The sequence below is a fragment of the Protomyctophum parallelum genome (assembly GCF_964188405.1).
Source record: "Protomyctophum parallelum genome assembly, chromosome: 7".
Taxonomy (NCBI): domain Eukaryota; kingdom Metazoa; phylum Chordata; class Actinopteri; order Myctophiformes; family Myctophidae; genus Protomyctophum; species Protomyctophum parallelum.
In genome coordinates this window covers 34,836,503-34,857,151 of record NC_139705.1, presented here as the reverse complement: position 1 = coordinate 34,857,151, position 20,649 = coordinate 34,836,503, and the positions used below count along the sequence as shown (strand labels likewise).

The 20,649-nt window shown below is 43.6% G+C and overlaps 1 protein-coding gene across 9 annotated transcripts in view; it reads right to left on the bottom strand.

The window, feature by feature from the left end:
• trim33 (tripartite motif containing 33) overlaps window positions 1–16,862 on the bottom strand; it is a gene marked incomplete at its 5' end in the record, with an annotated part of 39,162 nt that extends 22,300 nt beyond the window's left edge. For 3 of the 9 annotated variants that reach the window (XM_083769386.1, XM_083769387.1, XM_083769389.1), the window contains 9 exons: window positions 233–649; window positions 1,300–1,416; window positions 3,344–3,490; window positions 6,269–6,383; window positions 7,173–7,289; window positions 8,334–8,466; window positions 10,759–10,906; window positions 11,082–11,200; window positions 16,115–16,856. In XM_083769386.1, coding sequence (XP_083625512.1) covers window positions 233–649; window positions 1,300–1,416; window positions 3,344–3,490; window positions 6,269–6,383; window positions 7,173–7,289; window positions 8,334–8,466; window positions 10,759–10,906; window positions 11,082–11,200; window positions 16,115–16,856 — 2,055 coding nt within the window. Of the gene's footprint in view, window positions 1–232; window positions 650–1,298; window positions 1,417–3,343; window positions 3,491–6,268; window positions 6,384–7,172; window positions 7,290–8,333; window positions 8,467–10,758; window positions 10,907–11,081; window positions 11,201–16,114 lie in introns of all 9 variants that reach the window. The other 6 variants (XM_083769385.1, XM_083769392.1, XM_083769391.1 and 3 more) reach the window with 5 other exon arrangements.
• Window positions 16,863–20,649: the final 3,787 nt, after the last annotated feature.

Genomic DNA, 20,649 nt, shown 5'->3' with positions numbered 1-20,649 from the left:
TTCATGATGGAATGACAGACGTTTCGGCTATCCAGCCTTCATCAGTGTGGAAGACATGGGGTGACATTTCAGAACTTTTACTTGTCATCGTCACTCACAGCCAGCTTAGTGCACTAGTAAAGTTTTTGAATTCCACAGATAAAACTGGTAGGACTGCCAGCTTAGACTCTCTAGAGTACTAGTTTTTGAATTCCCCTGATAAAAGGGCTAGACCGCCTGCCGCCCTGCTCACCTGCTGCTGTACCATCTGCGGAGCGGCTTGTCGGGGGTGCTGCTGAGACAACTGGGAGGCGATGCGCATCTGTTGCTGGATCTGCTGTTGGTGCTGCTGCTGCTGTTGGTGCTGTTGCTGCTGTTGGTGCTGTTGTTGTTGTTGCTGCTGTTGCTGTTGGAGCTGCTGCTGTTGGTGCTGCTGCTGCTGCTGTTGGTGCTGCTGCTGCTGTTGGTGCTGCTGTTGATGATGCTGCTGCTGTTTCTGCTGGGCGTAGGCAGCCTGCTGCATGTGCTGCAGCCGCAGCTGGGCCAGGTTGATCTGCGGAGGATGTTTGCCCGGGTGCACCTGGCCCGGCGAGATGGGGGGGCCCGCCATCATGTTGGGAGGATGCGCCGAGGGCGGCTGAGGGGGTTTCTCGATCACCAGGTTGCCTACAGTTGGGAGAAGATGGGGGAAGTGGGTTGGTAAATATCAGCTCCTCCGAGGCTGGCTGCCATATTCTTCTCCTCTCATCTTTAGAACGCTAAAGGTCCTCGCAGGCCGGGGGCATCGTTTCCGTGCGATTCATTCGAACCCAACAGATAAATACATTTTCAGGTCGGGATACCACCTTTATCCAATCAGGACAAATGTATCAGCTAAAAATGTATAGTTCCAGTTCCAATTTTATCTGCTTATTTTTGTTGCTTCATTACTTCCAATTTCACTTGTTAACCTTGCATCTGGTTCTTCTCTCCCGTTTAGATGAATTGTTATGAGGTGGAGAGATGGAAACCCCCCTGTTACTGAACAAACACTTATTTTAACAAATAAATATAACTTAATTCATTCCTGTGTTATGTTTGTGCTTCTGATTTGTCTCCAGGTGAATTATTGTTGGCTGCTGCAACAAATTTAAATATTAACAATGATTTGCTATGCAAATGTATGATTTAAATGAGTGGGATTAGTCTCATAGAATAGAAAATATGTTACATCATTATTATTCAAATTATATTCAAATTAGAGCCTGGAACTCTGATTAGTTTGTGTGCGATTAATAAAACATATGGAAATATTTGTGTTAATAATGAGCACCTCTCACCTAAATTTACCACGTTCTTGGCCCAAAAGGTGGGATCGCAAAAAAAGCGCACAGCTCCGTTGGCCTGAGGTGCTGGCTCCATCCTGGCCTTCAAAACATGACGGAGCTGGAACAGGATCTACACACACAAAACACACACACACAGTTTAATTGCTACAAAGCCCAATGACATGGCAGCAACGCATCAGTCACAAGCATGCATGAACAATGGCCTCTGGTGACCAACACACCAATAAACTCACATATAAAACCTGGCAATATATCACCACAGTTGGGCATTACTTTTCCAAAAAATAGCTGATCTATGAGCTCACAACTTGTCACATCATGTTGTGATTGCATAGCAGCAACACGTTGTGAGCTTGTATATCGACAATATTTGCGCAATACTGTCATACGACAACATAAGGCATTAACTTGAGATGAAATGGGTAGATAATTTAAAGGTTTCTGACTGAGAACAACAACAATAATATAGTAACGTAATATAGTAAAGTAATATAAGTAACGTCTCCAAAGGAGCCATTTGTGAACAGCATGTAAATCACACTGTTCATCGTGGCCAAGCACATTTCCTCCATCTTGGCACTTATAGAACAGTTGAGTGTCCGGCACTTTCATCTGGGAATGATTATGGAAGCTCAACTGCTGGTTCTAATCAACAGTTCAATCCAGAATCAAGATGGGTCCCTTGTTTGAGCTTAAGTGTGAAGACCCACATGCTTTGCATGTACACGGGGAGCACCTGGGATAACGCAAGAGACAGATCAGAGGCGATTTATACTTGGTTGTGCGCCATGTCGTGCACCGGAAATAGCCCATCTACAAGCTCACAGCGTGTCGCAAGTACAAATCCGGCATTAATATCTCAAACAGTTGAATGCCTAACGCCAGGGCTCCACCGGGCGCGTTGCGTCTCCGTCGCGTGCGTCAAAAAACGAACCGGGGCAATTTTAATGGTGACGGAGACGCGACGCAACGCGGGCAGTGGAACCACCCTTCCTTGATTACAAAGGGAACATTCTGTGACGGTGACGGAGACGCGACGCTGACACGCCCGGTGGAGCCCCGGTGTAAGGCTCAGCCTTAGACCACCTCCCCATTAAACTCTCCTGGCTCCTTCTGAAAGGTCAATGCCCTTTTAATTGGAAACCTTCCTCTGTGTAGACTGACTCAGAGTGTGGCTGTGGGAATGGTGACTGTGGTTTCGCATTCTGTAGCATTATTGGAGTGCTCTCTATGTATAGACGAATCCATGGAGCGGTGACCTGTAGGCCAGGTGTAACTAATCGGTGTAAAACTGATGGTACACTGCAGCTATGGCCACACCCGTGGCATCCCCTCGTGGATTCGTCTATACCGTCTTAAGGTATCCAAGTGTTCTTGTCTGCAGGTGTTCTGTCCTCTTTGTACCGTATTAGCGTGTCATGGCTCGTATGTTTGGCTATGTTCTATACGACTTCTACATCACATGGAACAAACTATAGATGGTGCTGATGGATTGTGACTTGTAATTGACCTACAGTGTTTTTTCCCCCCCATAGAGCACCGAAGTCTGACATCAATATCGGTAGAGGGCGCAAATCCACGGGTTCATGTACTTTTTATTTGCATTGTAAACCCCATAGGAGGATTTTAGATCGCCTCATATAATAACTGTTTGAAAAATCTAACAAATCATCCAGGCCGCTTCATATGGATATGAAGAATCAACTGACTGAGAGAAAACTATTGTTACTGCTACTGAATTAGTAAAGTTTTCGCTAGAAACAGACTATCATATATGAGTGACGGACTGTCGCAAACGATACACAGACACCTCCCTGACAATAACGCAGATATATATGAAACGATTTTAAGATGAGCCCATGTTATTCTCCATAGAGATATTACTTCCGTGAACCAGGGGAATCGAGGGGACGAGCGAGTGACGTCAGGACTTCGGTGCTCTATTCATTCATTTGTTCTATTTAATTTCTTTGTTTTTCTTGTCGCTTTTGTTTGTATGACGTATGTTAAAAAAAAAAAAAAAAGTTGATGCCTACCAGCCTCTTGCTGTAGAGCAGTGCCGTGCTACTACCGCTGGTGATGGCCCAGTGGCAGAAGTTGAGGACGTGGTTGATCTGGTGGGCCAAATGGGCAGTGTCCTTGTGTTGGGTCACAAGTCTCATGCTGCGCTCTTTGGTCACACTCTGTAAAAGAAAAACACACAGAGGTAAAGTTTGGATTTAGGCTAACTGGACAGATGACCTAAGGACAAACTAGCTTGCCTATTATGCAAACATGTTCCCATTTAGTCGCATGGAAATATAAATGAGAGCCATCTGTTATGTTGCACAACTTACTGAGCAGTCACCCCCCGGAAATCTGTGAACGCCAAATTTGTCGTGAAAGACTGACCGTGGAAGGTTTGAGGTGCCATGGTACTGGGGGTACATGCAGAACAAGTACCTGCCGCTTGTCATAGTTATGGTTGGGAACCAGTTGCATTGAGGATAAAGAACCGACTGAAACACATAACGATTCGCCCTAACGATTCCCAATTTGCCTTGCAAAACATGCAAATTAGCATTTGCATGTTTTCACAGTGCGGAAATGCGCAAACGTGCATTTGCATGTTTTCACAGTGCGGAAATGCGCATTTGCGTGTTTTCACAGTGTGGAAATGTGCAAACGCGCATTTGCATGTTTTGCAAAGCCTTTTTGTCACTCTTAAAAGATTTTTGCATTCTGTGAGCAAGTGACTGAGGTCACCTGCATTGGGTGTCTAGAGTGAAGCAGTATGCGAAAACGCACATGGATCTCACAGAAAAAGTGTCAAGAGAAGAGAGCATGGCTAACAGACAAAATAAGTGTGGTTGTACTTCAGTAAGCAGGGCAAAGGCTGTGCCAAGTGCATGACATGCAACAGCATGATAACATGCAAAGGTAGTAGCACACCTAATATGATTAAACATCTCCTGGTACACCAAGTCAAATTGACTTTGCCAGCAACACAACAGCTAGCAGCTGCAGCGGATCCCCAGCAGACTAGTACTATTAATAACATTAGTTAATTCTCTGTAAAAACTACTAACTACTAATTTTTGTAGGCCACCAATTTAAAAAGATTTAAAAAAAAAAGTGCTTCTCAAATATTTAATTGACCTAAATGAGCAAGTTGAAGTCGGTTATTGCTGGTTGGTTAAGTTGGTTCAGCTATAAAGTATCAATCAAAATCAAACTGGAATTAGGAATGAAATAAACAGCAGTTGTAAGTAACCAAGAACAAAAGTTAATTGACGTTTACAAAAAAAAATCACACCCATATGAGTAAGTGGTGCAACTCTGTGTCTGAAACGGTTGAGAAATGACAGAGTTACCGTGTGGGGGTCCCTCTACTGTACTGTACTGTCACTGTACTGTACTGGAACACCCGAAATCACCATATATACAGTTAATATGTGCGTGTTTGTGTTAGGTTGCACAAGGTGGTGAAAAACAACCATGATGTTTTCGTGCTCAGACACACCCACCCACCCACACACACATAGTCACTTAAGGAAGTGGTTGCACCACTTAAATACATTTGAGGTTTGTCTTGCCCAACGTTGGGCAACTTCCTACCAGGACGTTTCTACAAACTTCCTACCAGGAAGTTGACCAATACCTTATCAGGTATAGATTGTATAGTATATATCACTGTTGTTGATTTACTGTTCATATGTTCACACACTTCTGGATATCCATTTATCTATGTACCCACTGACTATGCCCGCCAGGCCGAGATGGCCAAAGGGATTATCATTACTGCAAGTTTTCACTCCTGCAAGTCTGTCCGTCCGTCAGTCCGTCTGTGAACAGCTAATCCCGGGCACCACTAGACCAATCGTGTGAAATTTGCATGCACACTTCCAGTAGGAGAAAGTTTTAGGCTCCACCTAAAACATTTTAACCTCATGCTGGCATCTGCTACTACTCCTACAGATCTTGTTGAAACCTCTCTAAGATTGGTAGTTGGTACACATCATCTCTGTGGCCGTGTGATCAAGGTATATCTGACAATCACTTCTGCCCAAAGGGACTGCCACAAAGGCACAAACAAACATTTGCACCGTGCACCCTCTGTCATGAAAACTATTTTCCCCGCAGCTGTCTTGTGTCCTGTCAGCTTCACCCCATGACAGACAACCTTTCTAGTTATACCTGTTATACCACAGTTAATTAACTACATGTATAGTAGTCAATATTATTTTTTAAATACTTATTCTAGCTGTATCTTTTTTTCTGTATCTGTCCTGTGTTCATAACGGTGGTACTACTATCACCACTGAATTTCATGGCAATTTGGGATTTGGAAAAAACGTGTCAAAACACATACTTGGCAGGGAATGAGTTTTAAGGAGCAAATCGCCAAGGAGAACTGGTCAGGCTACGACTTGGCCTCACTCCCTGAACCCACCTCAGCCCTGCCCACTTTGACAGGCTGGAATGGCTTAGGGTTGACGTCTTGACGACAGAGTACAGCATCTTGCAATGCGTCTGGTCCACAAGATTCGCTACACCACCATGATACCCATGTACCCGTCTAAATACTTTTATAGCCGTGCCATTATGGTCATTATACCACAGCCATAAAGCAATCAGATTATGTGATTTGACCTATGCGTTGTATAATTCAAATTCAATCAAATGGCATCAAAATATAGTAACAAATTAAAAAAATGTAATATTTTCTAAATTAAAAAATGCACCATTTACCATTTAATGCATGTTTTGAATTAATCAAAAAATAAATTGCGCAGCGATAGTTCATGGAGCCATGGCTACTATACTTCTAATTATCTCTCCCCGGACAACCCCATTCATTCTAATTATTTTTCATGAAATATTTTACATTGGGTACCGTAAAATATACCCGTGTTTAGTTAAATAGAGTACTTGAGGAAATGTACCGAGTTACTTTGTACCACTGGTTGCAGTTCACTTACCTCCAACTGCTGCAGCAAGGCCTTGCCCTTCTTGTTGATCTCATTGATGAGTGTGAATACGGCAATCTTGATCTCGTGTTCCACCTTCCTGTGCGTCTCGTTGAGCTCCTTTATCCTGGACAGAAGAACATAACTTTGTTTGTATAGCACCTTTCATGCATAAAATGCAGCCCAAAGTGCTTCACATTAAAATAACAAAAGAATCCCTGAATAAAAAAGCAAACTAAAGAAGTGATTATATTTGGAGATTCTAGATGCTACTCAATATGTACAATTTGTATGTACGACGACTTCCCAGTTTGATCCCAGGCTCCCCCACAGTTAGTGTCAAAGTAGCCCGACCTAAGCAGAGACATTTCTGGCCTAGATGGGAGGGCCGCGGCTCAGAAAAACGCGCACCCTGAATGGATCTCATCGATCTGTCCGTCACCCCCGGCCCCTCCTCTCCCCCCTAGTGCAGCGCTACGTCACATCATTTAGAGCGATTCCTACGCAGAAGGGTTGACTCCCACTTTTAGACTGGTTCAGCCCACGGCTTTTTCCAGGCTTTCATCTTTCGCGCAGACGAAATGAAAGCCTGGGTATCGAGGCTAGTGTCAAAGTGTCCTTGAGCAAGACACTGAACCCTGAATTGCAACAATTTCATCAGGAGATAGAAAACCATTTATCAGCTTCAATGTTGTTTTCCAGTTCCACTTTTGTCTCCTCATTTATCGTTTCATCACTTCCAATTTCAATTGTTTATCCTGTATGATTTCTGTACTGTACGAGTACAGTTTTAACTGTGTGTATACAAAATACGTATTTTGTTGCACTTGAACAGCTTCCGATTTCATACTTTTTCCATATGATCTCCAGCAAGGAAAGACTTGACCCAGTTCTGTATGGAATTTTCGTTTCTTACCTGCTTTGCACCTGAGAGACAGAGTAGTGCACATAGTTCTTCTTCTCCTGTAGCTTGGTCATGTGGGTCTCAATGATGCCCTTCTGGTTCTGAAAGGCCTCCTCTAAGAACTGGTACCTGAAGTGCAGTGAGGAAAGTTGTGAGGACTACATTTAATTAGCTTGTGTGATCTATACTGGACAAAACATCTGTATATTATACATATTGCCAAGTATATTCGATAAAACAAAACCTTCAAAAAAAGCCCTTATAGTTTGGCTATACAACGGGTTGTGCGCGTGTAGGTCTATTTTAAAAGACATTTTGAGAAGTTTGACAGATGTTTAACATTTTTGATAAAAATAGGAAATGAACTAGAAGGAAATGGACAGATAAAGAGCTATGGTGGCTCTTTTTTTCCCTATACTGTTGAATGACAAGACAACAATAGTTCTCACCGGGCATGATGTCAGATAACCCAACTATTGAATGGCACAATGACATAGCTGGATAAATAATCCAGCAGCTACTGTGGCTGGTGGACAAAAAAAGGTTTGTTTCCAAACTATAGTACGGCCATGATAACTAGGGACACACTGAGCCTGCATGCTTGAACAAGCATACTGAAGGTCATGATTGGCAACACAAAGTAGGAGACAAGTGGGCAGGCAAGAGAATGTGTCTTCTTCTGAAAGTTTCTGAGATTTGTGTGTCACATTATAAACCGCCCAAAGTTGCTACTCTTACTCATTGGTCAATTGTATGTTGAATTTGTATGTTGTTCATCTATAAATCCCACAAATCTGTGTGTGTGTGTGTGTGTGTGTGTGTGTGTGTGTGTGTGTGTGTGTGTGTGTGTGTGTGTGTGTATGTGTAGGACGCATATCTCAAAAAACACCCAAACAATCACTTCCTCATTTAGCGCGAGTAGACGCCAAGGGAGTTCAGTGTTGAGTGTGAAGTCGGTCAGCTGCCATGCGCCAGTTACATGCAAAGTCAATGTAAAGAAGAATTACAGAAATCGTCTGTGAATGACATGCAAATTATGCACGCGAGTACAGGGCTGCACTGACGTCGTACACGCAGACAACAGGTATTGATTGCACGACTAGTCGTATAATACATTCTCAGTACTGCATAGCACAGCTAAACAAAATCAACTTAATTCACGGTTACCGTTACCTATGTTCTTTGTGTTCGAGCAGCTGGCAGTCCCTGCAGGTTAGCGTGTCACAGGTCTCACAGTAGAGTTTCAGGGGTTCCTGTTTGTGGACAGGACAGAAGACAGGCCTCTGCCCCGGACTCACTGCTTCTGCTGAGACAAACCACAAGCTGAGTCACATAGGTGCCCAATAAGGATTGTGACTGTGTGGATTGGCGATATACCATCTGGTATTATCATATACCCAGCCTTTATTTATGATAGCATGGGTGAAGATAGTGATAAGAGCACAGAGGGGTCATATGTCAAAGAGAGGGTGCTACTGTATATCCGATATGGCAACGGCTGCCAAACCAAGCTCAAGAACACTGTTGGTCGCCTAACTCAACATGTAACTCAACATGTGAAACATGGACTCCACGGTTGCTGCGTTTATCAAATGCTAACTTCTTGTCGTCTTTGTGACTAAATAAGCCTGTAGGTATGTGATAATAAACTTGTGGTTAAGAGTGTCCGCCCAGGCCGAGACTGGGAGGTCGGGCTTCAATCAATGGCTGTGTCACACACCAAAGACAATACAAATGGTACCCATTGCCTCCCTGCTTGGCATTCAACATCAAGGGTTGGATTGGGTCCCTGTGATATACTAGCATCATGTCCACAGGGGTATACTTGTATGTCAAGCTGCCTCACTCTAAGGAAATAGGAGACAGGCTCCTGACCTATGTGCCATATGGCTCGGGAACTGTGGGTTCCCAAGGCTTGTGTGATAATCACCTGGGCATTCACCCTACCCGCTGGTAACCAACTTCAGGCCTGGCTGCTACAGTCCTCACTACAGCTCAGAATGATATGCCAGCCCTCGTTTGCATAACCTCAGGCAACGCAGAATATCCGGGTGACAATCAATATGAATTATTATATGAATATTACATCATCCAGCCCCAATATGCCTCATGCAGATCTGGGACAACAATGCAATTGTTTCCAACAGAGAAAATGAAAGAATTTCAAAGAAAACTAAAACCTGCTGCAGTGCTCACTGTGTGCCGCTGTGTTTTATTGTTCTCTTTATTGTACTCTCAAACACAGCGGTTTAGTTTGTTTTCATGCAAAAATAATAATAATAATAATAATCTCAGCCAACAATTGTTAAACCCGGGGTTATTTAATCCATTAAATCATAAACCGACGGACCGGATGTTATCCCAGATGTGGCTGAAGTAGCTAGCCAAAACACTCTTGAGGTATGATTAATTCTATCGCAACTAGCGACAGGACCGTGGTGGGCCGTCTAACACATAATCTTTTCTTAGAATTGGACGGAATGGGCCTGGGCCGTGGCTCAGCGGTCCAGGCACCTTGGACGGTAGTCCGAGTCTGGCAGTGTGCTGCGGGTTCGACTCCCGATTTACTGCATGTCACTCCCCCATCTCTCTCCCCCATTTCCTGTGAGCCTACTGAATGTCTTGTAATATAAAATATAAAAGGCGAAAGCCACAAATAAAACATTAAGTTATTCACGTTTTAAGATTCTCCATCTCGTCGGCTAAACAGGGGGGGAACATTTTCGATGACGTCCCACTGTTGCACAACGTTCGATGTTGCACAACAGTGGGACGTGGAGCTGTGTGGAGCGATGCAATCGGTTTTTATATCAACAATCTCCGTCCTTTTGATCAATCTCCGTCTTGAGCGCTGGGCGTTACTAATTGATAGGGCGGAGAACTCCGTCCTGTGCGCTCAGGGTGTTAATAATATACACATGAATAATATATAATTAGTAGTTAACTAAACATTAGTGTTTTGTTGTTCAAAAACTGTTGTTCTGGTATGCAAATTTCACAATACACAATTCAATTGCTTTTTTGAGGGCCCCTCCTATGACCAGCTTTGTGTGTTTGTGTGAATCATAGCGATGATTTGATTGGCTGGTCACCCCGTAGTGATGATTTGATTGGCTGAGCAAAGTACATACATAATGAGGATAAAAAGTGAGGGCAGAGAAAAGTGAAGACACCAATTGTGAATGGCGGGAATGTGATGATGGATGACGATAAGAGCGCCCCTCACTTCACACAAGTGTGATTCTTTTTCAACAGATCACTATGAATATGATGTTTATTGTGGTTGAAATACAAGACAGGAAAGGGGGGTTGTTAAATAAAGAGCCCCTGGAAAGGTCTCGTTACCTAGACTATTACTGTTACCTATGACTAGGCCGGTGAAATGTATAATCTAACGCAATCAGACTCTGCAGCACTATCACCATAGCAACCGCCTATCGGCAGTGCATCTCCAGCAGGACTGCACTCTCACTGTAGTGTACATAGTGAGGGGATAGTTTTAACTGTGCTTCATGCACAACCTGCCTCGTCAGATCTCCCGTCATTCATTCACAGTGTAGACGTGACCCCGTGTGTTACGATGATGGGGGCAGCTTACCAGAATCGCCATCCCCCATTGTGCGGATCTTGTGGTCCTTGGTTATTTTTACCCTCTGGTGAGCCTCCACGCACGTCTTACACAGCCACTCGCCGCACTCCACGCAGAAGCCTATGCCTATGTCGTTGTCTTCGCAGCTGGTACATACCTTGGGAAGACGAGAGCAGTGAGCACGTAAACAATCTCTCCGTACCAGTAGCCTCCTGAACCTCTCAAAGTAAACCCAGTGTCAATGCCCAGTGTCCACTGAAGCTTGCCAGCATGGCAGAGCATCAGGGCTAGGTTGGATTTTTACACATTTCATACATTGTTGCCACAAGTACCTGTGCTGCCTTTTCACCCGACGAGCTGGTAGCCTCCGAGTTGTCTTTGACAAAGTAGTTGTCGATTATGTCACTCTGTTTGTAATCCTGGTGACATACTGAGCAGCGCATCACATTCACTGGGAAGAGGAGACAGAATACAGGTCAGCAGGCGGACAGCTTGCCCATTAAAGATGCACAGTATAAACACTGAAATATTTGAAAATGTGATTCAGAGGCCTGTCATTATCTTTACCTGCCTGTTCAATTCATTGAGATTCATAACATTATTATGAATTCTAAGTAATAATGGGTAATAAAGTAGAGATGCATTAGTAAAAGGTTTTCAGAAAACTTTAAATTAATTTCCATAATTTAGGATCATTCCTGACATTATTGAACATTCCTGGAACTAGGGCACCCCAATGCCTATTCATGGCACGGGGCTAATTAATTTAGTGTGCGTTGAAGGAAATTCAATCACATCATCCTAGACATTTTTATTAAAATATTAAATCAAATTACAAAACAATAAGAACCATTTCTCTAAATCTGATAATTTTGCATAGTTCATTAAATTAGCTGGCAAAATTGAGTTTCAATCTTACTCCCCCAAAGACTAATTAGCTTAAGGCATTGAAATGCTTTGTGACTATTAGGTATAATGTTATGCGCAATATAAAACTTCTCATAAATGTTTTACATTGAAAAGCCTTAAGGCATAAGTAGGGGTCCTATATGCCTTAAGGCTTTTTTTCCCCCCTGCACCCACAAACTTAACTCCCCCTCACCAGCTGGCTGCAGTGGAAACCGGTGTAATCCGGTTTGAGCCGGTCTAAACTGGCTTGAGCAGCACACAGCCGGTTTGTGTAAGCTCCAGCTGCACAAAGCTGTGAGTGATCAGTTGTGAAAGCAGCTGGAGCCGGATTGTGTAGAGCCCCCCCCCCCCCCCCCACACACACACACACACACACACACACACACAGATGTCAGTGAACTGGACGGACATATCTGAATATAAACATGTAGGGCTAGGAGAGTCTGTTAAAATGCAAGCCCTCACGTGCATGCAATCGTGCATGCATGCAAGTGCACACTCACGCACACACACAGACACCCCTTGTGTATGTATAGTGGCGGGATTTTCTTCTCTTTTTTTGCAATGAGGAACAAAGAATTACAACATTATGGGAATCCAAAATACTTTTGATCTGTGTAGCCTATCCATCATCCACCTATCCAGTGATTCCAGTCATGCTGTGTTTCCCTCCCTGTGTGAAAAGTGGCTGTTGTCTCTCATGGAGCATCTAGTAGTAATGTGCAGGTTAACAGTGGCCTCACTGAGGCATCACATGGACCAGTGTCTGGAGTACTATCAATAGTGTCAACTGACCTTCTGGATATAAAAGGACATTATTACAGAGGTTGTGTATGGGATGGGGGTCATTCAAATGTCAGCCTTTATTAAAACTAGCTTCATGGGCTACTTGCTGCAGAGAAAGTGATGACAGTTAAGCTGCTCCGTGTCATAAGACTTAAGTCTCGGGACAGTGCTTCCTTTTCCATTTCCTCATTTAATTCAGTTTTCCTCTGGGGATAAAAAAGTATCTAAGTGAAGCTTGACACTTGACCATTCTTACCACAGGTTTTTTTGTGGTTATTTATTATGGACAACCACCTTACATCTAACTTGACTGATCACAGAGACCTCTTTTAAAGATATCAATGAGTAGCCAAGGTAACCGTTTTAACCCTTGTGTCTGGCAATAATCTATCTAGTCAATGAACAAAACGATTTTGCAGTATTCAATAGTAAAGGAGTCAGTAAGAAATATCCTGCTTTGGTTAATGTGCCACTCTGCACTGAGTATGGATGCAACAGACCATAGTCTGAATCTGAAAATAATTTACAATGATGATGATACTAGGAGCCTTTAATCAACCGCTATTTTAATTTAAAACTCTACACACCATATTATTTCCTTATTTTTATTCTTCCTTTTTTTTACTGGACACTAAAATAGAATTTAGAGTAGACCATAAATTCCAAGGCATTAAATTCAATTAAAGCCAATACCAAGGAGATTTTGTGCAAGACAGAGCGGATTAAGATCATGTTAGTCTGCAATGAAACAGAGGCCTATTAATTTAGGCTATTTGATGGTGCAAGCAGGGTGGTCCGCTCCGACAACTCAGTCGTAGGATAAACACTGTACTTCCATTGTCTTGGGTGGAATTAAGAGGAGTTCTCCACAGCCAATTTTGTGGATGTTTAGTTAATTTGTGAGCTTGACTGTGTTCAGCGAGCAACCCCTAAATTTTGATTCAATGGAAATAGCAGGTGAGAAAGTGTCATTTCTACATCGAATTCTGAACATGGAGCTTTGCCATCTTACTGTTAAGGCTCGTTTCTGGAGCAGGTCTCGCTAGGAGCCATTGCCCCCAGTGGGGAGTAGTCTGCATGACTACGACAGCACACAGACCATCTGGGTTGCTTTGATTGGCTGACTCAGTCATATGAGAGAGTTGACAGTCTTGGCACCATGTTTCCTACCACTTAAGACATGGAGATAAGGTTGAAAAATCACACCCGTGTGAAGTGAGGGGCGCTAATATATTAAAGTCTAACTCATGTTGATTAGGTGATGTAAAACATTAAACAAACGGTGCCAAAACAAATAAATTATCCTTATTGTTAATGGCATTTAATGTTTGTTAGGGACAAGATGACATAAATGTTCCCGTCATTGTTAATGGCGTTTTTAAAACAAGTATTCTTTTCAACGTGAATATGTGTTTCACATTGTTATGAAAAACAAGATTCTGTGATTGTACAGAGAACCTCTAGTAAGAAATAGGACTTGTCACTTCATTATAGGACTTTTGTATAATTTTCTGGTTAATCACAGCTTAAGATATATGGTGACAAACACCGAGTCCACAATTGGGCCTACGGTTTAATATAGAAGTTGCTGTGGCACTAAACAATAATTAAGGTAGTGGGCCCCGCAGCTCATACTGAGACAATTAGCTTACATGGTCATGTGTTCCAATTACAGTGGCAGGTCCACAACAACACTGTGTATATTTGAACTGCAGGGTTCAAAGCCAAACTTGACATCTGACAACCAAATAATAACACCATGTTAGTTAGATACTCGGTTGTAGAGCTAATAGTAACAAAACAACAGTATTCATGACCTTGTGTTGATGGTAGTAGTGTATTGTATCATTGGACGCAATACACTACATATTAGGATTAATGGGTAATGAAAAGATGATAGACAGTGATGGACAAAACTGCTGGCAAGACATCTTTAATATCCAAATGAATAGTTGCACTTATTTCATTTTCACTTCTGTTACTTTTGTTGACACCTGAATTTACCCCAATCAAAGGTTTATCTTATCCATCTGTAATTCTATGAATCTGTTACTGTATGTCTCTTGTGCTGTCATATAGTACTACTGACGTGATGTCACGTCATAGACTTAGACTAGACATCAAGTACTCCGACAACGGGTACTGCACTTGTCATTGCATTACTTTTTGGGGTTATCCTTTTAGAGTCAGACCAAGTGTACGGTATGTCTAATAAAGTATTCAATAAATCAACCAAAGGTCAATCTACACAGTATATCTTATATAACATTGGTTCAATCACAAACCTTTTTATATCAAGGACCCCCAAATTAATATGCATTTGGCCGCGGAGTGCCATCTGAAAATAACTTGTGCCCGGTACCCCCCATACAAGCTTTGTGTTGTTAAAATGTTTCAGCAATATTAAAAAAATGTGTCAAATGAAATGATCCACAGCTTTTAGAAAATAGCCAATCTACAGCCGTTTCCAAATATCCCATGTACTGGTATATAGGGTTAAAGTTTAGAGGGAAGGACCCCCTGGCTGGAAGCCCCTCAAGGACCCCAGGAACTCACTTTGAGAACCGCTGTTATGATATACTGATACATAAATGTTATATTGATGTCTAAAAAATGTCATGTTCATATCTAGGCTTAAATGTTGACTCTCTTGTTGACAACTATAACATTTAATAGTGGCCAAGATATGTACACGTAGTGGATACAAAAAGGTCCATAAAACACAGGTTATGATGATAATGAACTATGAAGCACAATCAGTAGGTCTATACATCGATCGCACCTATGGTATACAATACATTGAGTTCCTACATAGTCATTAGTACTTGAAGTCAAAGACATAAAGTTAGGTATTAACCGCTAGTCCAGGACCTAAGTACAGTGATTAGAAATAGTGTACAGTATAATCTCTATAGTAGTGCATTAGTGAGTGCACACTGCACATATCAAAGACATAATCTGAGTGTGATGTCTAAAGTGTTATGTAACATAAGTCCTCAACTTGTCATTTTAGTAATAAGCCATTAACAGCATTAGTATGTCATTGTCAACTTTAAGATTATAGCTCACATCTGTGAAGCATTCATGAAGTTGAAGTCAATATTTAGTGGTTAATAATAGTCTAAACTTAGTTAAGTGATGATCACAACTCAACAAAGAGCTAGATGCCAATCATATACACATGATCTTGTTAGACATCTATAATGGAAATTACATAAATATAAACTTTATTATGCAAATGATTGCATGCTGTAGTCATCAAAAATGTACACTGGCAAATATTTAAAAAAAAATGTAGTCAGGCTTAGGAGTTGGGAGGCTGAAGTAAACTACTCGTAATGGTAACCTACACTTTATAACAAAGCTAAAACGGATAAGTATAGGTCTCATTTTTTTACACAGCAACAGTTTGTGAAGGTGTGGTTGCAGGACGAGTAGCCTTGCAGGGATTGAGGGATGCATTCGTGCTCAGTAGAACTAGAACAACGGACCACAGGGGGTGTAAATATTGGAGAATAGAGATCATAAAATCTACGAAATGCCAGTGCTCACTGGGCTGCATCCATTTGTAACTCTGAGTGAGAGAGCCAAACAAATTGGACAACGTGTCCACCCCCTTGAGTTCAAAGTAATCGATGAATCTGAAATACATGATACAGGACCGACTCACCTATGTGTGTGTCTGTCTGGCCGTGTTGCCCAGGCACCTGGACGCTGATCTGTCGGTCGGGCTGGGGAATACATTTCAGGCAGAACGAGTGCAGGCAAGGCAACAGTTTGGGCTCGCAATCACGGCTCTGGAGGTTTTGTTTACACACGGCGCACGTATCCAATAAATTGACTGGGACTGGGACTGGGACTGGCGGGGTGGTAGTAGTGGTGGTGGTGGAGGCGGCTGCTGCTGGCGTGGTGGTGCCCCCCCCTGGAGCAGCAGCAGCCGCCACGGGTGGAGGGGGAGACATTTCCGTGGTGAGTCCGCTGCTTCCAGAAGCAATAATAGCAACGTCCCCCGCAGCAGCGGCAGAAGGAACCGGGGACGGGGTGGTCACCGAGGCGGGCTCCGCGGTGCTGTTCTCCGCCGTCGTCGGCGGACTAGCAGTGCTGCTATCGCTGCTGCTGTTCGCGCTGTTGTTGCCGTTAGCTTCGGCGCCGTTAGCGTCTCCTCCTCCTTCTCCTCCTCCGCTGGTGGTGGTGGCGGCGGAGGGTGTCGGAGGTGCCTGTGCCTGGGGAGGAACAACATTCTCCGGGGACTCGGTCTCCTCGTCACCGGCCTTGGTCGGGTTCGCCTCGATGATTATTACCGCGTTGTCGTCTTTCGACGCGTCTGGGTCCGCGTTTTCTTGAGCCGACGGGACTGTAGTATCCGAATTACTGGAGGTATCCATAGCCTCCTCGCCTTTGTTGTCCGCCATCTTCCTTCCTCTTTGAACCGATTCACGTCGTGCGTGACTGTGTCGAGAAGAGCGTCGTGACGCTATCGGCAAACGTTTTATGAAGTTAACCGCGTCACCACCAGGCGGGAGCCTGCTTTCCTTTTACTGATCAGTGCTCAAATCAGGCCCATAGCCCGCCTACTGTATCCGCTCATGTGCGCGCCCACATACATGCACTCACAGAGACCGGTTCCGTGTCCGTTCTAGACCGGATCTGGTACATGAAAAGAGAATTGGTTGCATTGCACGGTGCGTTTTGGATATGCGCACCCTCCATTCCGAACGCACCCCATAGGAGGAGCGCTATCCCCAAAAATGTGGAATGCCCTACCAACAGTCGTAAAGGAATGTGCATTTTGAATCCCCACTCGCCTTCAAAAAAGTAAAACAAAAGAAGTCCCCCCCGATTGTACATATTTTTCCTTTATATTATTTTTTCCCCGTACTGTATGTCATAATGTTCTGATGAATTGAAAATGGAGGACCCCAAGCCATAGTACTTTTATGGGTGATCGTATTTCAATCCTCTTAAACTGTGCTTATTCTACAAACTGTTAATAACATGTTCAATCAATCAAACGATACAAACCGTTTGATATTTTGACTATGAATTTCAGGATTTGACTTGACTATGGATTTGACTAGGTCTATAGATAAAACGAGGGGGGGTGGAGTGATAGAGGGACGAATGAGAGGAGGATTGAAAGATGAATGAATACAAATAATGAAGGGAGGAATGGGAGAGAGGGAGGGATGAAGGCTGGAGGGATGAGGCTGTTGACTGGAGCTAAGCTGATGTATAGGTTTTATTTGGCATTTCATGTATAGTAGACTCTACTACACTGGAGTGCCATAAGCCTTTTCTTAATAATGCAACCCACACCAGTCAGTGATTGGTGCATTTAAAATTTGTATGTAAAATGATGACACTTAAAATATATAACTATAGGCTAGCTTCCATTGAACATTTTAGTGTGATGACTATGAGAGACTTGTAAGTGTCTTGATATATAACTGCTATACTGTATGCTGTTGCTACTATTAGCCTATTATTACTATACATGTAACTGTAAGTAGGCCTACTGTTCATCAGAATCTTCTGATGCATCTGTACACATCACCACTGACCAGTAATGTAACCTGGGGTCGTAAGGTGTTTCATGTCTTTCAATAGACACCCTCGCCCAGGCGACCCAGCCACGGCTTGTACAGGTGGCATTCACTTGTCCCCATGGTTTTCCTCTCCGGATCCAGAGCCATCTCGAATGTTCTTGATGGCTCTGCTCCTTGGTGTTCCTGTGATGCCCAGGGCACTTAGGGCTTTGTGGAGTGAGTGCCCCACAAATCCTCTGCTGCCAACTTCGATGGGCATACTTCTTGCCTTCCATGGCCCTGTGTACAACAGTCGATGACGATGAAGTGTTCGTATAAGTGTTCAAGGGCCTCCCCCAAGCGGTCAGCTCCATCTATGATGATGTTCTTGGTCTCTGAGACCAGAAAGATATCTGGCATCAGCGTGGTGCTGACAATGTGCTGGTGGAACCTCAACCTGTAAATGATGCCACTAATATACTATAGTCCGGCAGCCGAGGTGGACGGGTGGGGAATTTGCTATATGTTTGACATGTGTCACATGCTACTTAAAGCATAAGGAAAGTTTGAATTTTTTTATTTACATAAGATGTTAATGAAGAAACCCCTATAAAAGAAATTGCTCAATACTGACAGCCGGTCAGCAAGTGGATTCATGAATATACTAGATAATATTTTAGGCCAATAAAAAAGACTGTACCAAATTTCCCACTTTAAACAAAAGAAGCCTGTCGGCTGCCGGACTACTACTGGTTTGTTACCACTGCTGCTACTGCTGCCCACACCTCAGCCTCTGGCCAAATGGTCTCCTCTTGGTGCTTACACTCTAACTCTTTGTTGACTTTATGTATGTCTTAACATAATAGTTTGCATAATTGTATATATTGTACATGTTACTCCTCTGCCCTGCTGGCAGTCACAGAAGCACTACATGCTGCCCAAGCTGCTTCCCACTCTGCAGTACTGATTCTCCTAGACCTATCAGCAGCATTTGACACAGTGAACCACCAGCTGCTCCTAGACACCCTAGCGGAGCTAGGCATCGGTGGAACGCACTAAAGTGGTTCTCCTCCTACCTCACCGACCGGACCTACCAGGTTTCCTGGAAAGGTCTGTTATCATCCCCCCGAACCCTCCAAACTGGGGTCCCACAGGGATCTGTACTTGGTCCCCTCCTTTTCTCACTGTACACTAAATCCCTTGGCACTATCATCTCTGCTCACAATATATCCTATCACTGCTACACAGATGACACACAACTGTTCCTATCCTTCCCCCCCTCTACCACTCAGGTGGAAGAGCGCATCACTGCATGCCTGGCTGACATCTCACAGTGGATGTCCTCCAACCATCTCAAGCTGAACCCAGACAAGACTGAACTTCTCTTCTTCCCAGCTAAGTCCTGCCCTATGCGGGAGCTAACTATTTCCGTAGACAACGCCCTGGTAACGTCTGTCCCAACAGCCAGGAATCTTGGTGTTGTCCTGGACAGTCAGCTCTCGTTCAAAGCTCACATCACAGCTGTCACTCGATCCTGTAGGTTCACACTCTATAACATACGACGAATTAGACTGTTCCTCACCCAGGAATCAGCCCAGCTCCTAATCCAGACAACAGTCTTGTCAAAACTCGACTATTGTAACTCCCTCCTTACTGGCCTACCAGCATGTGCACTTAAGCCTCTCCAGCTGATCCAAAATGCAGCTGCTCGCTTGGTCTTCAACCAGCCAAAATTCTCATATGTCTCCCCCCTGCTCCGCTCCCTCCACTGGCTCCCGGTCGCTGCCCGCACAGAATACAAAACTCTGATGCTGGCATTCAAAGCAACCAAAGGTATGGCTCCCCCATATCTTACAAGTATGATTGAACCCTACAAACCCTCCCGCGCACTCAGATCAGCCAACGCAGGGAAGCTGGAAGTACCCTCACTAAAAACGCCGGGACAACGCTCCACACGTCCCAAACTCTTCTCCCTTCTGGCTCCAAAACTGTGGAATGCACTACCCATTGCAGTCAGAACTGCAGCATCACTCCCAATCTTCCGCTGTAGCCTGAAAACCCACCTTTTCAGACTCCATCATGGCCCATAGCACTTACCCTAACCCCTTAGATAGCATTTATGTTGGCTTAGATAGCATTTGATACAGACTTATAGCATGTTATGTAGACAGCACTATAATTGTATTGTATATAGTCATAGCACACCATAGTACATATGTATAGCATAGTAGTAAATATGTATAGTTTATATGTATAGTGTATGTATAGTTTCATTATATAGATATTCCACTGTTACTTTCTTAGCTTACGCATGTTTCATGATAAATACTTTTATGTGATGTATTCCCATGCTTTTGTTCTTGCTTAAATGTAAGTCGCTCTGGATTAAGAGCGTCTGCTAAATGCCTAAATTGTAAATTGTAAATTGTTACTCTTCGTTTTTTCTTTCTTGCACTCTTTATTGTCTCCACCAGGCCGAAGGCATGTGGGGAGAGTATGTTTTGCACTCCGTCCGTCCGTTTGTGTGTTTGTGTGTCCGTCCGTCCGTGTGTCCGTGACAGGCTAATCTCGGCCACCGTTAACCCGGTCGATGCCAAATTTTGCACACACACTCCCTGGATGCCAACGATGAACCTCTGCCCCAAACTTTCCAGAACGGCCTGTTATAGCGCCACCAAGA